General features: G+C 39.0%; 1 protein-coding gene across 1 annotated transcript in view; it reads left to right on the plus strand.

The window, feature by feature from the left end:
• LOC122800440 (acidic mammalian chitinase-like) overlaps positions 1 to 20,427 on the plus strand; it is a 468,856-nt gene that overhangs the window by 408,889 nt on the left and 39,540 nt on the right. Inside the window, exon 7 of the mRNA XM_044069884.1 lies at positions 15,920 to 16,102. Coding sequence (XP_043925819.1) covers positions 15,920 to 16,102 — 183 coding nt within the window. The remainder of the gene's footprint in view (positions 1 to 15,919; positions 16,103 to 20,427) is intronic.

The following is a 20,427-nucleotide window of genomic DNA, read 5'->3' on the forward strand; positions in this document are numbered from 1 at the left end:
AGCCCTCAGATATTGGACAGGTGGAGGGGGAGACACTCTATCAGGGAAGTGTGGTTACTGCGGCTTAAGTGCCTGTCAACTCTGGCTATATACAAAGTGTGGGTGAATACTACACAGGAGTGCTGTCAGGGGTGTTCAGAGGAGGCCTGCTGTCCATCCTCCACCTGATCCAGGTGTGTGTTCCATTGTCACTAAGTGTATGTTTAGGTCCATTATGGAGGCACACGCATGTTCCTATAGGTCCTCCAGGGAACTGCTTAGGATTGTAGATGTGGAACAGGCTGACATTTGTGACTTCCTCCACCATTTTTACAGATTCAATGGATCAGATGAATGACATGTTGGAATCAGTGGTGTCTATGAAGGGAATTCTGCTGGGATGGGTAAGCATCCTCGTGGGAGTAGGTCAGCCACATCATCTGCTGTTAGCCAACATGGCTGTGCCCAATCACTCTCCCATAGTGGCACTACTTCCACTGCTCCATCAGTGGTTGAGGTGTCCACACCCAGACATGCAGGCTATAGGGTCATGGTCCTGGATGTTCTCATGACAGGAGCTCATATAGCAAACATCAGTCATGTTCGGGTAGCAGCAGTGCATCTGACCATTGGCGTGGACATGCCAGTACAACTTCTGGCAGAGCCAGTTCTTGTGGTTAGGTATGACAATGATGAACTTCCACCTCTACCATGCAACATACTAAGATGTAGAGCTAGCACATAGCTTGGCTATATTCATGCAGACACTCACATACCAATTTCATCTGGAGGACCCATACAGATACACATACACAACAGTTACATGTTTCAGCCATGAAGCTTAAAGCTCATTTTTTTCTCACTGGCCATCTGTTACTTTATCCCCAAATGTCTGGCCAGCTTCTCTTTCTTACTCACACACACTCACTGACCTTTTGTTTCAGCCTAGGCCTCCTGCCCCCCCCCCCACACACACACACACACATCACCTTTTGCAAATGATGCTAACTGTGCCATAGCCTTGTTTTCAATATTTTGGATTCAGGGTTACATAACATTTGTGTCTGATGCTCAGGATGCATAACTGATTTAGTCCTTAGTATAATCTGTGTTTGTGTTGTTGTTTTGCTAATTGTACCTTTGACATATTTTGGTCTTAGAAAGTTAGACAGTTGATAGAATCAAACATTTTTTGCATCAGTATTGCTAATGATCTTGTGAGGGCTGTAAAGTCTGAAACAGAAATATGTCTCGTTACTTTCTAACTTCTCTCTTTAATGATTTTCCAGTACAAAAGTATGGTGCATAACTGAGGATATTCGGTGACCATCAGTACTTTTGAGAGGTATGACTGTGTGAATCTTTGATGCCAGAGGCCTACTACTTGATACAGGACACATATAGTCACATAGGTTTCTGCTTTCACATGTTAAAGTAATTTCTGTACAAATCACCCACCTTTAATTTGCTTACATTACCAAGTAACAACGTGGAAGGATATGACATTCATTCATTTTATTACACATTACACTCCAGGCTTAACACTTACCTTCTAAAACCAGTTGCAGTTGCAACAGTTTTAGTTCAAGGATGACTTTGTCTGATGCTAGCAGTTCATAGCCATTACATAGGTAGGTAAATGTGTTGTGAGCATTGCCTGGCATCAGTTTTACTATATACATATATGTGCGTAGGAGGAAGGTTTTAGCCCCTTAGGTGGTTAGTGAGTGAGTGTGCTATGCGTTGTCTCTTAGCCAATGTGAGGGCATATTGACCACACCTGTGTCTGCCTACACCCAAAGCAGCTGATGAGTCCCTTTCTGATGTCTCACCTGCTTGTGGCTGTGGTGACCTTGCCATTGGTGGCAGGATATGTGCCACTTCCCCTTGCTGATCCTGTTGAAGCTACTTTCTTAGGATGATGTTGTGTAGCATGCCACAAATGGTGAATACTTCAGTACATGTACACAGATTGTACTGCAGGGTTCTCCCAGATGTATCTAGGCACTGGAACCGTGACTTTAGCAGGCCATACACAAATTCTATGATATTTCTGGTTTGAGAGTGTGCCTCATTATGGAATTCTTCACCAGGTGTGTGTGAATTTCTGATGGTCATTATCAGCCACTGTTCCAATGCATAACCTGCATCCCACAGTAAATGACCCCATGGGATATCCCACATAGTGAACATCTGATACATTTGGGAGGTGTACCAGATATGTGAGTCATGGTAACTGCCTGGGTTGCCAGCACACATGTTTAAGATGGTTCCCTTGGCATTACACATGACTTGGCAGTTCATAGAATGGAAGCCCTTTCTATTTATGTAAAATCTTATCTGTTCCCTGGGTGGTGCCTTAATTTCTATATGTGTACAATCTATGGCATGCAGTACTTCAGGAAAGTGTGCTACAAGGTAAAACTGTTGCATATTTGAGGCCCTGTCCTCAGAAGTATGGAGAAAATATACAGGGAAAATATATGTGGTCACTGGTATATTGCAGCATAGCATCCAGGAATTGATGGAGGATCCTGGATGGTGATGCCTGTGACACCCCCAGCATGTCCCCTGTTGGTCTCTGAAAGATTCCTGTAGCTAAGTTTCTAAATGCTATGCATACCTTTGTCTCCACTGGTATGGGTTCCTCTCACTTTGCCTTGGTTCTGAGTTGAGGACAACTTAAGGGAGGGAGAGTTCTTGTAGTGTGCCTCTATCCACCCTGTAGCACTCTAAAATTTCCACATCATCATGCAGATTGTGATAAGTTAAATGGGGTCTGAACACTCTTCTCCTTTTTGGGTGTGGTCTATTAGTAGCAGCCTGTTGCACATACACATGGATTAATGCAACTGCAGCCCCTAACATTCTTTCTGTGTAGACTCATTTCCATGGCTGTATTCCATTAGGTTTTGGAATTCCCAGGGAAAACCAGCACTGAGTCTATATGGTTGCCGTATAGCTTGCTGAATACCACCTACATATTGGATTGGTTGATTAGCATACAATTGAGCTGCTTATGCTGTAATTAGTATGTCACAGTGTTTACCTTGTTTGTGTGGCTCTACACACCATGTAGGGCTACTTACTGAATCCAAAATAGTGCGCTACCATGTGCACTTCTTGCCATGATGGGCACACGGTATAAACGGACCATGTAGGGTTTATTGAATCTGGCCTTAAGTGTTTTTTTAAGTATTCTGTGTACTCAAATTGTTTTTTTCTCTGTAACATTTGGCTCCCTTGGATCATGCTTAAAACATGTCTTACACTCTGGTTCTGCTTTGACACAGAGAAGAATAGGATATCACTGACATACCTCTCAACTGTACAGATTTTCTCAGAATGTCCAGATTTTTGCCTTATATTTTTGGTCTGTTTTTCATAACATTATGGCTTTCTGGCAAATTAGTGGGAAATTATTAAAGAATGAAGTTAGAAAATAATGACAGACATATGAGTTTTAGACTTCATACCCTTCAGAAAATTCATGCTAATGCAAAACCTGTTATTCTATCAACTTTCTAAGTCTGTAAGAGCAATATATCAAAAGTGTCCTTATTTGTGCCACTTTTTTATGGCTTTGTCCAGATTTCTTACTCTTAGAGGTTGAGATGTATGATACCACATTTCAAAATAAAAAAAAAAGAACTTGCAGAATATATAGTGAACAAAGTTATACAATACAAAAAGGCATGAAACATACAGTATAACATCCCTAAGTAATCTTCATACAGAAAATGTTTCCTTTCAGGCCATATATTGAAAAAAAATTACAGTAGTGACAGTCATGCAAAAACAGTGTTGTACTACTTTAGCAATATAAAACCCAGATATTTAATTTTGAGTTCACAAATTAGAAGTAAATGCTATAATATTTTTAACCTAGTAGAAATATAAATAATTGTTTCTTGTGTTCAAAATATTACCCTTTTAGCAGCACATTTTAAATATTTCACCAAAGTTTGTCTAAGGTGATTGAAAGCTGTTTTGCTAGTCAGCCTCTACTTCAGAAGTATTTTGTTCTACTTTGCATCTTTATGCCAGTTTCTGTACTCTTGCTTGCTAACTGCTCCATGATCCTCCAGTTAGTTCTGTACTTTATCTTTTTCTGCTTTAATGTTTACACTTATTGCTTGTCTACTGCTAAAAATAATTTGGAGAAGAGAATATGCTGGACATGGCCCCCACGTGGGAGGGGGCATGTAGTTGCAGCCATTTGCAAAATATCTTTCTCATTGTCTGTAACTGGATTCCTTTCACAGTTCATGTCAGTCTAATTTCAGCAACAAAAACAATCTGTTTAATGTGCTTTGTTTTGGGACTACAGAATGTTCCATCATTGCTGATTTCAGTCAGTCCCTTTTTGGGTGGATACGTTTTAGAAAAAAGGCACTGACCAAGTAAAACCACTTGTTTCTTTTACAGCAGTAGGTTTTACAGTGCACAAATCTGCAGGCATTATGGGATAATAGAAATGCAGTGATTTGCTATGCAGTGGGATTGTTCCTTATATCCCGAATTTCATGAAATAATTTGTTTCAGTTTATCACAGGTTTCTCCCCTATTAGCAGTGGCTGTTATGCAGTGTGCAGACTTTACTGCACTCCTTTTAGCTAATTTGCTTAGTTTTACCTTCTTAATGCCTGACACTGTGCAAGATGTTGAGAAGACTGAACAAAAAAGGTCACTTAAGCCCACACTCTCTGTCTTACCTTCTGCATTCCTACAAAAATAAAAGGTGAGCTACCTGCCAACCATTTAGTGCCATGGATGCACATCTGGGACCAGTGAAGAGACTGAGGACTGATGCACCAAACTGCTGCCACTGAGTGTTTTTACTTTCTGCAGCAGTTTCCCACTTGACATGCACTCACTCACTATACTGGAGAGACATTAGGGGATTCCATTGCTGGCATGACTTCAGGTCTGTCCCTGATATGATCATTATACTCAGCATTAGCTAATGGATGTGCAGGTCTATGATCCAGGCACAAATGACTACTACTCACAAAATTGTTGAGATGGTGATTGTGCTCCATATATATATTAAGATGACATGCATCCACTATGTGGTCACATGGAAAAAATGGACAGGGAGCACACAATGCTGCTGAGATTGCTGGTGGGAACTGTTCCCTCTGCGGGTGCCTCTGTTATACACAGAGCAGCTGCTTTCCACTCTGGTTCTGCAGTCCATGCTGTTCATGGCCATGGAGAGGTCTGGCTATGAGGGTGCCTACTCTTTGGCAAGCTCTCCTCATCGACATTAAGGAAATCAGAACTTACTCCAAATTCAGAATGCAACTTAGAATGCACTTCTTCATCCAAGCTAAATGCTCCTGTTTCAGTACAGGACATATCACCTAACCTAGCTCTTTTCCGAGTCTCTTTTCCTCTCCTCTCTCAAGATGCACTGAAGATTGACCCACTTTATAAACTAATGTTTATATTGTACATTACACTCTGCTTGGTTGTACATTGTACTGTGCTTGTTTATTGGAATGCATATGCACATTTTTTTTTCTATGTAATTAGTGTGAACTCTTCTGTTATTGCTTACATTTCTATATTTTTTGTTTGTCAAATGTTTTGTATTTCACCTGAGCTGAGCCTGAAATTACTCAGTATTGATCAGTGCACTACTCTCGCAAACAAATATAAATAAATAAATATGGATTCACTTCATAACACTGAAATCTCAAAACACTGAAACTCAAAACACTGAAACCAAAACAATGAAACTTCAAAATTTGGAAAACTCAAAACACTGAAACTCAAAACTCTGAAAACGCATATCATACATGTACTGAGTTTAAACAACATATATCGTAGCACTTTCCACCAAGTGTAAGCAGGGGGCAACCCCCCTGCACCCCTCTCACCACACCAAGTGCAGTCTTGGAGTTGATATATTTAAGTAGCAGGGGGGGGGGTGCAGCCCTTGGTGGAAAGTGCTATGATTTATGTTGTTTAAACTCAGTATATGTATGATACGTCTTTTCAGTGTTTTGAATTTCAGTGTTTTGAGTTTTCAGTGTTTTGAAGTTTCAGTGTTTTGGTCTTCTATATTATGAAGTTTTCTCATTTTCAGTGTTTTGAGTTTTCAGTGTTATGAAGTGAATTCATAAATATACATGCTAGAAACATAAACTAGCTACAAAAACTGCATTTCATTTGATATACTGATTTGGTGTGTTTGTTTTATTTCTTCTCTTTCAAATCACTGAATTGTGTCAGATGTGATGAAATATTTGCAAGGATTGAATTGAAAAACTGTACCTACTGTATTTATTGCCAGATATTTTCTTTTTCAGCTAACTTATGTTACAGGTGATCATATTAGTTGTCTAACTCAGTGATGCTCTGTACTGACAAGGTCACTAATTTGGAAGTAATTTACTGAAGTTGTTCCATCACCAAGACCCATAGGTACTGGAATACTTCTGTTATTTTAACTTTTTGCTAATTTGCATTAGTCTGAAAGGTCACATTTATGGCTAATTTATGGAAAATCATCCTTCCATCTCAGATGTTGCGAGAGCTCCAAGGCATCTGCTTATGTTACATCGCCTTCTGTAGAAAGGTTATTTATTTTATAATCTGAGTGTGTAGCTGTGTTGTGTTTCCTGGTTTAAAGAAGGAAAAGCACTATTTAGATCAGTGCTGTCTGACTGAGCCCATTCATCGTTGCTTCTCTGCTTATCTGAAGAATTAACTATAATTTAGCTATTATTATTTTGGTGTTCAGCAATTGTGTTATGCTTCTTGGCTAAGGCATGTCTAAGTCTTGTTAAGTGATCTTATGCAGTTAGGGCTTACCCACTGACTTATGCAAGTTTTAGACATATCTACAAAAATTAACTTGTAATTGCATACTACCAAACAGTAACCAGGATTCATAAACAGAATACTGCAAACAACAAATGAATGAATAGTGGCAATGCAAGGGCTATTGGTGATTCAATAGCAAATATAACCTGATTGTTTAAGGATCAAAATAACAAAATAAGCAGCATATGCTAAATAATGACATGGAAATGAGAAACACCATGCAAATGACAAATCACAAAATAGCAGACCAGTTCAGAATGAGGTGTGAAGCACCACAGTACATACTCACCAAGTGTCGTGGTGTAGATAAGTGGAGCGATGTGTGGAATGGTAGCTGATGTAGCTCAGCAGCAAGTGCTAATGGCCACTCTTGAAGCCAGTGCCTGCAGAGTTTCAAGGTGTGTTTATCTTTGCCAATGGAGGAGGTATAGATGGCACCTAATGTACCACCAGATGTGTGACCAACACATTGTGTGTCATTTCTGTTAGGACAAGGGGAATGTACTGGACTTTGTCAAACTGTGTTACCCACAAGCTAAACAGAGGGGTGTGCACTGTATGCCCATTCTTGTGGATACCAAGATATATGCAGCTTTAACCATCTTAGCTAAAGAGACATTTCAGACACCTACTGAGGATACAGTTAGGATGTCACAAGGATTAGCATGGCAAATTCTGAACCAGTTCCACAGCATTACACTATAGCATGTGAAGGAGCATATCTGGTTCCCCACATCTGCAAAGGACAGAAACACCACCATATGGAAATTTTATGACAGTGCACACTTCCCTGAAGTCCTGAAAACCACTAATTGCAAACAGGTTGCCACCAAGACCTCATCCTATCCAAAAGGAATGTGGTAGGTCAACAGGAAGGATTTCCACTCCCTTGACTGCCAGGAGGTCTGTAATGCACAAGGCATTATTTATAACATGGCCCTAAGGCAACTGGACAGTTCCATGATTTTCATATCTGGCACAGGTCCACCCTATAACAAAGCCTTTTTTTTCTCAGTAGGATTTGCCACAGGATCATACAGTAATTAGGTGCCAACCAGGCTAGACAGAGAGGACTTACATAAAGGTGCCATGCAAGTGGGAAGCAAGCAGCATATGATATGTTGTTTGTTGTGTGTTACAAGCAATGCTGGATATATCCTAGATGGTAGCTTGATGACCTTCATATACAACTTGCAGACCATGGAGGAAAAAGTCTATAATGTAGCATATACTAAAACAAATGGAGTAGCTGTTTGACATACTCATGGGATGCTTTCATTGCCTCATAAAGAGCACTGCGGTACTGTCCAAAAATCCGCAGCAAGATTTATGTTTTGTTTGCAATGTTGTACAACATAGCATTGTGTAAAAAGTTGGAGTTGCAGACTTACACCTTAGCAGGACCTTCCATACAAGATGTAACAGCAACAGAAGGGCAGGGTGGTGAGTCAGGTAAAAACCTTGCAGTAGCATTACCACAGAAGAGGCAGAAGTGGGTGCACTGCATTAAAACCCTGGCAAGTAGGTGGTGTGTGGTCCACAATTATTAGCTATGGCACACACAATGTGGAATAAAATGACTAATGTGCTATATCCAGGCTATACAGGGCAGTGCACTGATCAGCCATACTGTGGATTAGACATCACCATACATTACACAGGTTAGGGGATGGGCAGGATAGAGTCATCATCATGTGTGCATGTGGTTGGGGGACACAGTGAAAAGTGACTGCAACATTATGAGATGGTGTAGCATCGTGAGATGTGAACACTAGGCACTTCCTCTTGAGAGGCTGGTAGGAGTCAGAGATCACATATCTCAGTGGTGGTGTTAAGCTTACATGACATGACATTTATCAGTGTCCACTGTGGTGACTTGCAGTGTCAGGGTTTAATGTGGTCCATTGCAAGGAAGGAGTAGAACTAACAGTCACATTTCTTCCAGATAATGCATACTGTTTCCTTTTGGTGAGTGCCATTGCCGACAGAATGATCATCAATGATAAACAGTGGTGGCAGCAAGTAAGCAGTAGAACTATGTAAACATGTACATACAGCCTGATGAGCTGTCCCAGGTTATGGGCCAAAGAAAATGCAAATGTCTATGGTCTGGATGATACTCAGAACTGGGCGTAGCAGGTTGTGTGGGAAGAAGTGGCAGTGAGGCAACATTCTCAGCAGCCCGACTTGGAACTATTTGTGTCTTACCTCCTGTATCCATTCCTTCTCACAAACATGGAAGTTGTGGCCCTTTGAGGCACACTGGAGTACAGTTCAATGTGTTTCAGCAAGGTCCAGATGGAGGCAATGTTTGCCACAATTGACCTCAGCAGTGTAGAATAGTGTTTGTGGTTGTACCTTTAAGAAGTGTTTCAAGATCAGCACGTGCATATAAAAAGCAAGAATGTGCTAGCTTCAGTGCCATCTTGAGACTGCAGCCAGAGACTGAGCATATATGAGTCTAATAGCTAGTTTGCTTACAGGTTCATCCAAGTTAAAGTTATTAAATCTCAATCCTGATGTGTTTATATGTAATAAAGCTGCTTGAACAGAATCCACAAAAGCTCATCTATTTTATTCTGACTGGGTGAGCGACAAGCAGCATTGTCTGCCCCCTGGCCCTGTATTCTATCTTACTGCACAATTGTTGTATGTCACCATAGATTCCATGTGGCAGATTCATCATCTCCACAAGTGTCACTGTTATATCAGGGCTGGTTCTGGAGTCATGACTGCATCTACCCCCAACAGTATCCACACTGGTCAGCATACATATCTCAGAGGCTGTGTGCATTCCAGATGCTGTATACAGTGGGGACATAGACAGATCCTCTGAGGGACTCAGGTTGAAGCTGTCTATCATGTCCTGCTGACACTGGCTGCTTATCCTGAAGTTCTACTGGGGCCTCTGTTATAATGCATTTAGATGACCCTCTCCTGTACCATTGTAGACAGTGCCACTTTAATGTTGACATTAGACAGCCACAGGTGCCTTGATGACATCAACACTATGCTGTATGTTGTGCCGGACCTTTCACCACTGGAAAATATGAAAGCAGAAACTTACTTAACAACATGGTGTTCCCATGGAGAGGCTGTGTGGTCCACTTGTGCTACAACAGGGGCCTCTTTTCTGGTGGATTTGGGTAATCTCTCCTCCTACAGTGTTGTACACAGTCAGGTCATGCCACTTGTATTTTAGCGTCACTGAAAACCACAGGTACCCTGCTAACATCAGCCCTATGTTGTCCAGTTATCTGGACTTCCATTAGTGAAACTTCAGAAACCAGGAACACACATAACACTGTGCCCACACATATGCACCTATAACCTCCTTGGCATGCATAGTACTGAACAGTAAAAAAAAAATATTGCATCCTTTACATACATACCTCGTCATGCAGTTTTCTGCATTTGCATACCAGGGGCATCTGGAAAAAAGATATGCAGTTGGTATTGCTCATTCATTCCATTTAAATGTCCTGGATTGTACAATATTTGTTATTGTAATAGACATTACTAACTTGTTCCCCAAATGGCACATGGGTGGTTGATGCCAGTCCAGCTCCCATATCCAACTGACACATGGGTATGAGGAATCTCTCGCCCTTTCTGTGAGTGTCATCAAAAACTCCTCAACTTAAGGAAGACACTTTAACATTAGCAGACCACTATCCTATTGCAGACCTGTCTGTCACAATGTCCAGTACTTTTTCCTTTGTACAGAGTATCACATAACTAAGTCTTCAATGAACATGTTGCAGAAATCTATTATGGCTATCCCCAGAATTTCTCTCCTGAAACAATCCCTGCCAAATCTAGCTCCAGTAATGCTTGTCTGTTGCAGCTTTGCCCAGGAGATGAATGTGTGTTCTATATGTGGAAGGCTTGCAGTAGAACTTCTTTCCTGTGGGCTGTGAACTTGTCTAGCTGTTTCCTCTCTCTTAAATGGTCACACTATTGCATCTACAGTTATTGACAAAGCATATCCATCAATGAGTGTGTTAATTTTGTGTGTGTGTGTGTGTGTGTGTGTGTGTGTGTGTGTGTGTGTGTGTGTGTGTGTGTGTGTGTGTGTGTGTGGTTAGCAAACAATTTCCTGCAATTTAAAAAAATAAATTCTTTTTTTTAATAAAACACATTGAAGGAAGGTTGGGTACAGGGCATAGAAATTAGACCTGAATAGCTGAGGCAGGAGGGAGTGGGGCAGGAAAGTACATCCTTTTTTTCCCTCTTCACTTGAAGAGTTGAGGAATTGGGCACTGGTTCATAGTACCTGCCCAGGACACTGGTCAAACCAGTGATGTTTCTGCTAAAAGGAGGCAATTAACATGGCAGTTGTGCACTTGTTTATGTGCCATTATTTATGGGTTGCACAACCCTTCCCATTTCTGTACTGTACTGCTCCATAGCCTGAGGTTCCTATACTATTTTATGGATCTGTGTATCACCATGCCTCAACACTTGGTCCTGGAACCCAAAACCCCTTATGTTGTGTCTTTCACTGTGTTTCCATTTCACATGGTCCCCCCATCAATATTATAGGCATACAACAGAATGCCTTGGCCATATCCTAGTTTCCCACTGACAGGCACATAACAATATATGCTCAAATGTGACTGACATTCACCACAGGGTTGGTTGTTCTTGCTGATATATTTCATCAAGTGGAACTCCTTAATGAACTCTGTATTCCATTTATTAACTCTGTGAAGCTGCAAGTTTGCAAACTCTCTACTGAAATTCCTCAAGTCCACAATTGTACTGTAATGAGATTACATAACACAGTGTTGCCACTTTTTATTTTACTAACAAGCAGTAGAGTAGCTAAGGTGGGGCAAGAAGGGACCTGCACAAAGTGTTGGGGGGCCATGATCAGCTTATCCCTTTCGCTCTTTAATACAATACTGGCTTTTTAAAGCCGGTATTGCATTTCCAGTCAAACCTGAGCACCTTGTGTGATCTAACCTGTAGCAACTGCTTTCTACATTGTAGCAAGCAGTTTGCTACAGTTTAAAAGTAATTTTTTTAACTAAAACCTGAGTGTGATAGCACTTTGTGCAGGCAGGGTATAAACTTAAATGGTTGCTACAGTATAAAAAGAATAATTTTTTTAGCTCAAATTAAGCACTGTAGCAGTCTGTGCAGGCAGGGTCTAATCTGTAGCAACTTTTTGCTAGAGTTTAAAAGAATATATATATATATATTTTTGTAAATATCTTGAAGGAGGGCTGGGTGCAGGGCACAGAAATGGGACCCAAATTTCTGGGCAGGAGTGAGGGTTGTGTGTGTGTGAAGAATGTCCTTTTCTTTCCTCTTCACTTGAAGAGCTTAGGAGGTGAGACACTGCTTTGTACAACTTGTCAAAGGCTCTGGTTGAACCAATGATGCTTCAGCAAACAAGGGACAACTAGCATGCTAGTTGTGCTAGTAAGACTACTTAGATCTTGTGGCCTAGGGGACTGGACTGATGAGTGAGCAAATCTACAATTTTCTCAAGGTGCCATCTACCCACTAGTTCATTGCCTTGTCAATGAACTCCTCTACCAGCTGCACTAACACAGGGTGAGATACAGTGGGCAGTTTATCTGGTCCACCTGCAAAGGAGAGGATGGAGAACTCCCAGCCACATCACTCATTACAGGCTGCCATAAATGTTATCTGCATATTGTGATATTGAGATATTTTTTACCCTCTGTAGTTAAATTCGTATTTGCTTACTAATTGTAACATTTGTTTATAACATTTCATACATTTTGTATTGTTGTATCTAATCTGTATTGTATCTGACCCAGGCTGGGCCTGAAATTGCTCAGTGCTGATCAGCACCCCTCAGCAGTAAACAAACAAACAAACACATTTAGATAAATCCTATCTCACTTATATTATCCCCAATCCATCTTTAGCATAGAAATTTTCTTTTTTTATATACACCTTCTTTCTCTTCACATTATATTTTGCTTCTTAACCGTTAATGTGTTTATTACAGTTTCTGCCAAAAATAAAATAAATATTTACTATTTCACATCATTTCTTTTCTAGTGAGATTTGCCAATTTTCAAAATGTAATCTCAGTTCTTTGTTAAAGCTATTGTATATATTTATATTAGGTTGAATTATTTAACAGTTTCTTAAGTTTATTTGCATTTTATTAGTTATTATATTATATTATATTATATTATTGTTTAATTATTGCTGTGTTTGCTTACCTGTTTTGCATTTTTCTTTAAAATCAATGAAGTATGATTTGAAAATAAAAACATAAGTAATCACATTCATACATAAATTAACAAACAAACATGCACCACTTCCATGTGAATATATATGTCACCACAAACACCCATAGCAGAGATACAATCTTCCACAATAGCCCATCTATTATTTCCTGGTATATTAGGCACATTGCACTAAATGACAGTAACAGCACGGTTTAAAATTACACTTGCAATATCTTATCAGTGTCACACACTTATACCATTCAGGCTGAGAGGATGTGGTGCATCAACTGTTCACTATCATCACTGCAGGATGTTGGTGTGGTGGCTTTTGCAAGTGCTGCTACTGCAGAGGGTCTGGAGCCTCCTGAGATGGATGAATGGATGGCCTGCATGCTTTCCTATAGTCATATTACACAAACTGCAGCATGATTCATATACCTTCCATGATGAAAAAGGGGCATGCCCAGTGCCCAAGACATATTTAAGCATCATAACTGTGCTTTCAGGAGACCAGACACACACTCTATCATGTTCTGTGGTTGCATGTGGGTTGTGTTATATTCAGTTTTAGTAATGCTGTGTGGGTTCCTTACATTCATCATCAACCAGGATTCCAGTGGGTATCCTGTACCACTTGAAACACAAGACAAACATGGGGGGTGGCATGCATACATAGTATATATGGCTATGTATTGCTCAGATTACCACAATAACTGCACTTACCAACTAAATGGCTATGTGGATTTTCACTATGTAAGAAGTAATGATCAGACAGGAGTCTTTGTGGACTATGATGTTTGCAGATGACATTGTGATCTGTAGTGAGAGTAGGGAACAGGTGGAGGAGACCCTGGAGAGATGGAGATATGCCCTAGAGAGAAGAGGAATGAAGGTCAGCAGGACTAAGACAGAATATATGTGTGTGAATGAGAGGGAGGATAGAGGAATTGTGAAGATGCAAGGAGTAGAGATGGCGAAGGTGGATGAGTTTAAATATTTGGGCTCAATAGTTCAGAGTAATGGTGAGTGTGGAAAAGAGGTGAAGAAGAGAGTGCAGGCAGGATGGAGTGGATGGAGAAGAGTGTCAGAAGTGATTTGTGACAGACGAGTACCAGTAAGAGTGAAAGGGAAGGTCTACAAGAGGATAGTGAGACTAGCTGTGTTATATGGGTTGGAGACAGTGGCATTGACAAAAAGGCAGAAATTAGAGCTGGATGTGGCAGAGTTAAAGATGGTAAGATTTACACTGGGTGTGACGAGGGTGGACAGGATTAGGAATAAGTATATTAGAGGGTCAGCCCAGGTTGGAAGGTTTGGAGACAAAGCCAGAGAGGCAAGATTACATTGGTTTGGACATGTGCTGAGGAGGGATGCTGAGTATATTGGGAAAAAGATGCTAAGGATGAAGCTACCAGGTAACAGGAAAAGAGGAAGGCCTAAGATAAGGTTTATGGATGTGGTGAGAGAGGACATGCAGGTGGTTGGTGTGACAGAGCAAGATGCAGCGGACAGGAAGAAATGGAAACAGATGATCCACTGTGGCGACCCCTAACGGGAACAGCCGAAAGATGATGATGATGATGATGATGATGATGATGAATGAAGAAGTAATAATGTAGATGACTTCTATGCCAGATGGGTGAATTATGGGAAGTGCATGGTGCTATGCAAAACACAATGTTTATTAGTCACTATCAACCTGGAAGTTTAGAGAATGGAAGATCTTCCTAGTGACTTAGCGCTGTCTGTGGAAACTAGGTGGGACCTTTATTACAGCATGTTTACAGACTCTAGTACCCTATACTCAGGGGAAGTGGGTGATGTCACATAACGGTAGCTCTGTCCTCAAGTGAGTTGGGGTAACAAATATGCATGCCCACATGTACAAATAATGTATCAAGGAATGCACTAACGATTCTACAGGCCAAAGCCAGTAATATACCTAGTATGTCTCCTGTTTGTCTCTGAAATCTTCATGTTGCTGGTATAGAAAGAGCTGCATACTCATTGCTAATTTATAAATATTTTACTCATTCTTTCCAATACTGATTAATGGGAATGCATGTCAGCCAACTCCAGTATGATACCTGGCCACTCCAAAGCTGCCAGTCAGCTCCTGATCTCTTAGTTGCCTCTCCATCATTGTCCTAATGGAGGCTGAGGCAACTATAGAAAGTAAATGCTGCTTTTCCTAGCATCTTTGCATATTGCAGCTCTGCAATTTCCAGCATGCTGTTTGCTCTTACAGTAACAATGCAATCTATACATTACATCTATGAATTGAGACCAAGTTGCAGAGCAACAAATTTACACCTCATTATATACTTACTAGAATGCACACCTTCATTTGCATGCCATTATACAATATTTTCCATACACTCATTCTCTCTCTATTTTCCTCCCACTTTGTATTACTAGTTGGTACTGTGAACCACAACTTGCCAATGCATGGCTGTTTTGATGCATATTACACAGCATATCTATGAAGCTCAGCCTGAGTGTTAAGATTTTTACACAAAAAAATGTTATAAATAAAACCAACTCGTACTGCTGCATTAACACACCTTTCGTTAAGAAAAGCAAAACACTTTAAGTACGCAGTAAGCCTCCTAGTTAAAGATGTTTCTAGATATTCCACATTTTGTTGGTTTCAACCATATTTTGAGAGGTACTGTTTTACATTTGGAAGACTGATATACCTTAACTAGATGCTACAGTTTTTTCTTGTTTTTTTTTTAATGTGACTTACTTTTATATATGACATCCTAAACTAATTGTTAGGATATACTCTGTTGATAATAGATGTATTGTAGTAATGATTCAGAGCATAACTGCTTGAGTTATTTATCATCTGTAGTTTTAAATAACTTTCTGTATTTCCAATGTAGAATTATGCCATGACATACTGGAGGAATAATGGAATCCCTGCTGAAAAGCTTATTATGGGAGTGGCCACACATGGTCGTACATTCAGGCTTTCATCTTCTAAGAGCGGCATTGCTGCCCCGGCATCTGGTTCTGCCGCTGCTGGACAATACACAAATGAGGCTGGAGTTTGGGCATTTTTTGAGGTATTCAACTAAATAATGGTGATATTCTTCAACTAAATTAGAATGGCTACCTAATGACAAACACATTGAAAGATTTTTGAAGCACTTCTGAAATACCCATGTACCTATGGTAGTTTTGCAGTACATATATATATATATATATACACCTCTGGCAAACTGTTTATCCATGTTGCATTCAAGGAACTGAAAATGTGCTAAATGAAATGGTGAAGTTTATTTATAGGATGACATTTATATAATATTAAAGCATACATTCTAACTCCATGGCATGGAGGGATGGATCCTTGAATTCCTAATTGAAGTTCATAAGATCCAAGTTCAGTTAGCAACATGGGAACAGGAGAAGCCAGGCAAGGATATGGAAATGAATGACTTGTCAGGCTGTCTATTCTAGGAGGAAGGGCGTGGGCTTCTGTTTACAACTGGGACACTGCCCAGTGGCCAGGAGGATGCCACTATCGTCAGGCAGGTTGTAGATCATTCAGCATTTGGGAGAATGGGGCGGGGCTGGCACCAGATACATGATACATGATGTCATATGGTTTCAGCCAGATAGAGTTCCCTTCCTCTTGCTCATCAAAAGCACAATGCAGCTGCCAAGACTGCACTGCACCAGGACACTCATCTTCTGTCCTCTCCCAAACAATTATTCTGAAAACTTTACTCAGTATTTCAAAAATATTTAACAGAACAGACTATATAATACCATACTTAAACCATGTAATCCTGAACCTTTGTCATTTTTACCTTTTTTAAAAAGTTCTTTAACTTCTGTTAGGGTAATAGGTTTATTCCTGATCATTAAGATTATTAGTAACATTTTTCTTTCAATACTTATCAATTTTGCAATCATCAGGATTATTATTTTTATCTTTATTAAGATCCTTATGGATTTTTTAAAAATATTAAGTATTTCCTCTATGTCTGAAGTAAGCTTATTATTGTGAGGATTTGGGATGTTATTGATTTGTGCCTTTTTCTTAACATCTTACTTCTATTATCACCTATTCTGTAATGTAGTGTTCTATACCATCACTGCTTGATTTCTGTATTTTGATTCTGTAGCTTTATCGTGTTTTGTTTTTTGGAGCTTTTCTCCCTGGGTATCTACTGAAAACAGACTCAGCTTGACCCAATTGACCTCCCAGTAAACAAATGCAAATAAATAATAAATACAAAAATAAAATAAATAAATCTGTAAAGATTTTTTGGAGGCATCGCATAACTGTGCAATTTTAATTTTTCTAGAGCCATATAATGACTTTAGTATTATCTAATTTGTTGTTCAAACATCACTATATATATATATATATATATATATATATATATATATATATATATATATATTTTCTTTCAAATATCAAAATGCCAAAATCACAAAATTCAGAATCTTGAGACCACAATGCCTAAACTCCTATATCTCGAATCTTCATAACATTGATACCCAAAATATTGAAATTCAACAAGCAAAACCTAACATATCTATCCTACACTACTACACAATACAATAAACAACTATATGCTTCTGTACGTTAAGTGGGGGGCAAGCACCTCTATGCACCCAACACCCCCTGCTAATTAAATATATCAACTCCAAAACCACAATATAGCAAAGAGGATGGCATACATACTCTTCCATGCTGTATGGCTGCAAATGTATACTAACACTTAAAAATAACTCATACACCAGCAATATATTCTTATCTATGTCCAGTCCACATAGCACACTTACCCTTCCATTGCAGTAAGTAGAATGAGCATTCCAAACCTCATACAACTGCCCATAAACCCAGCAGACAACTACCTCTGATCTTAACAGCTGCCATACATTTTCAGTAAAGAAATCCATCACCTTAGAAAGATACCATACCATTTCACAGTATACTACACAACACTTACCTTACTTTCGACATTTCCAGTTTCTATATTGTCAACATTCGGGAAATAAGGCATTCATCATTGTGGTCTCAGGATTCTGAAGTTTGGAATTTTGGTATATCAAAATTTAAACGTATACATATATCATCTTGTATTTCTAATAATTATTTATCCTGCTATTACTAGACCATCTTCCTATTCTATCCTTAAAATGCATTTTTAAGGAATCATTAAGGAATCCCATAGTATAACTTTACTAACCTGACCATCATCATTCAGAGATAGGAAATTCTCAATTTGTTCCTTAAGGTAGCTCTTAAAATCTTTTAATTTTATCATATATACTGGAAGTCTATAAATAATCTGAAAGTTCCTTAGACCTATTGATATAATAATGCTTAGTGCATTATGGTCAGATAAAGGACAAAGAATAGTTTTAAATTAATTATCTTTATAGGGCAAATCTGTAGAAGCATAAATCCTTTCAATTCTTGTTTGCATCACATGTGCATAAGAGTAATAGATGAAAAGCAATTACTTATCTTCTGCTTTTACTATTAAAGCAACTAGATTATTATTACTAAGCCATCTGTTTAGTGCTTTAGCTGATGCTAGAATCTTAGCTTTCTTCTGTTCGCTTGTATCTTCCATACTAGATATGCAGTTAAACTCTCCAGCTGAAATTAGTCTACCCTTCCAATGATTTTGTAATAAGTTTAACTGATCTTTAGCCACTCTTGCACCTATTGCAGTGAACCAATAAAAGTTAGCTAGTGTAGAGAGTTTGCTATTATATTTAATTACTACAAATGTATACATTCCTTTGGGATCATTAATGGAATCCATGACCCTAGACATTAATAGCATATTTTCTCCAATGTATATCAGTTCCTCTCCTCTTTTTGTTAAAAAAGCAGATAATAACATTTCATAGCCAAATTATTTAGATATTGAATATTTTTGGCTATCAAGTGAATCTTATGAAGGAATATGATGTCTTCTCTATTTAATTTTAAATAGATCATTAATGATTTCCTTTTTGTTGCCATTATTTAATCCATTTACATGCATAGGCAATAGATTAAAACTCTCCATACTATGTATTTGAGAAGATTTATTTTACAAGAGATAATATGATACATCCATCCACCATATTAATGCAGTTGTATAAAAAATTCTAATTTATTCTTCCAACACTATCTTAACTTTCCACATTTATTTTTGAATTCTTCCATTCTATGAACTAAATTACTAAACCTTATATGTAACAGAAACAGAAATAAATCTAGAACTATATGTATTGCTAATAAAACACAACCTACCATGCATACAATAGTTCCTAATTTGTCTACTGACTATATAAACTACTAAACTTTCTACCAACCATATTCTCCAACAGAGCTCTACCTACTTGTAACTATTGCTGTTATATATTATAGCGGAACTGCTAGGACAGGAATGTTATACACCTCATTGCTAACAGATAGGATGGAATAACTGTGTGAACTGTATAAATGCCACTGTTGTCTGTAATGAAAGGGGCTTAATTTGAAATAATATTGTTGGTAAATCAAAAGCCAATCACAAACCCTACTCTGAGGGAGCATTACTAACAAGCCATCTGTAGTGCACTCATTGCTTAGGACATGGCTGTTTTACAAAATCCTTTGCCTGTGTTAGATTTGCTAATGAACTTATGGCTGTAGCAGCAATTTCAGCTGTTTTCTAATCTTGTAGTGCCACAGTAATTCTGCCTGTGCAGTAGAAAAAATGATGTATTATTGCTGTTTGTATTGGCCATTAGGTTTTGGGAGACTTAACACGTGTATACTTTGTACTTAGTTCTAGTTACTTGGGTACATATTGTAAAGGCACAGTCTGAAATGTTATGTTCTGCAGTGTTGCTGTATTTCATATTGTTTGAATTATGTTCTGCAGTGTTGCTGGATTTCATACTGATTATTTATAAGCTTTCTACTCTCCCATGTCAGGAGTTCTTACCTCTCTCTTATATACCTTCTGCTTCTATCCTCGCTTGGTCCCCTACAAGGTTGAAGTGTGACCTACCAGCTCAAACCCACCACAGACCATCCCAGCTGACCAACAGCATGTCAACTAACTAATGCACACATTATCTCTCATCAGTGTAAAGTAAGTAGCTGTTCTGTTACTGCATATCACTATTAAAGGTGTTCAAACACTCCTGGACTGGTTCCACACCCACCCTGCTACCTGTATGCATTATTCTAGTCCCTCTTTCTCCAAAAGCTGCTAGTATATGTGCAGAGACTTGTTCTAAATAGAAAGAACTTAACTACATTTATTAGCCCTTACCATTAATGAAAACCTAGCTGATTCAGTGCAATTTATGGTGATTTAATACACAAAAACTGACCCTGAGGGTTTTCCAGATTGTTTTCTTTGGGTTTACTGCTAAGCTGCTTCTT

The sequence above is a fragment of the Protopterus annectens genome, chromosome 4.part0, assembly GCF_019279795.1.
Source record: "Protopterus annectens isolate FY-2018-M chromosome 4.part0, PAN1.0, whole genome shotgun sequence".
Lineage (NCBI taxonomy): Eukaryota > Metazoa > Chordata > Ceratodontiformes > Protopteridae > Protopterus > Protopterus annectens.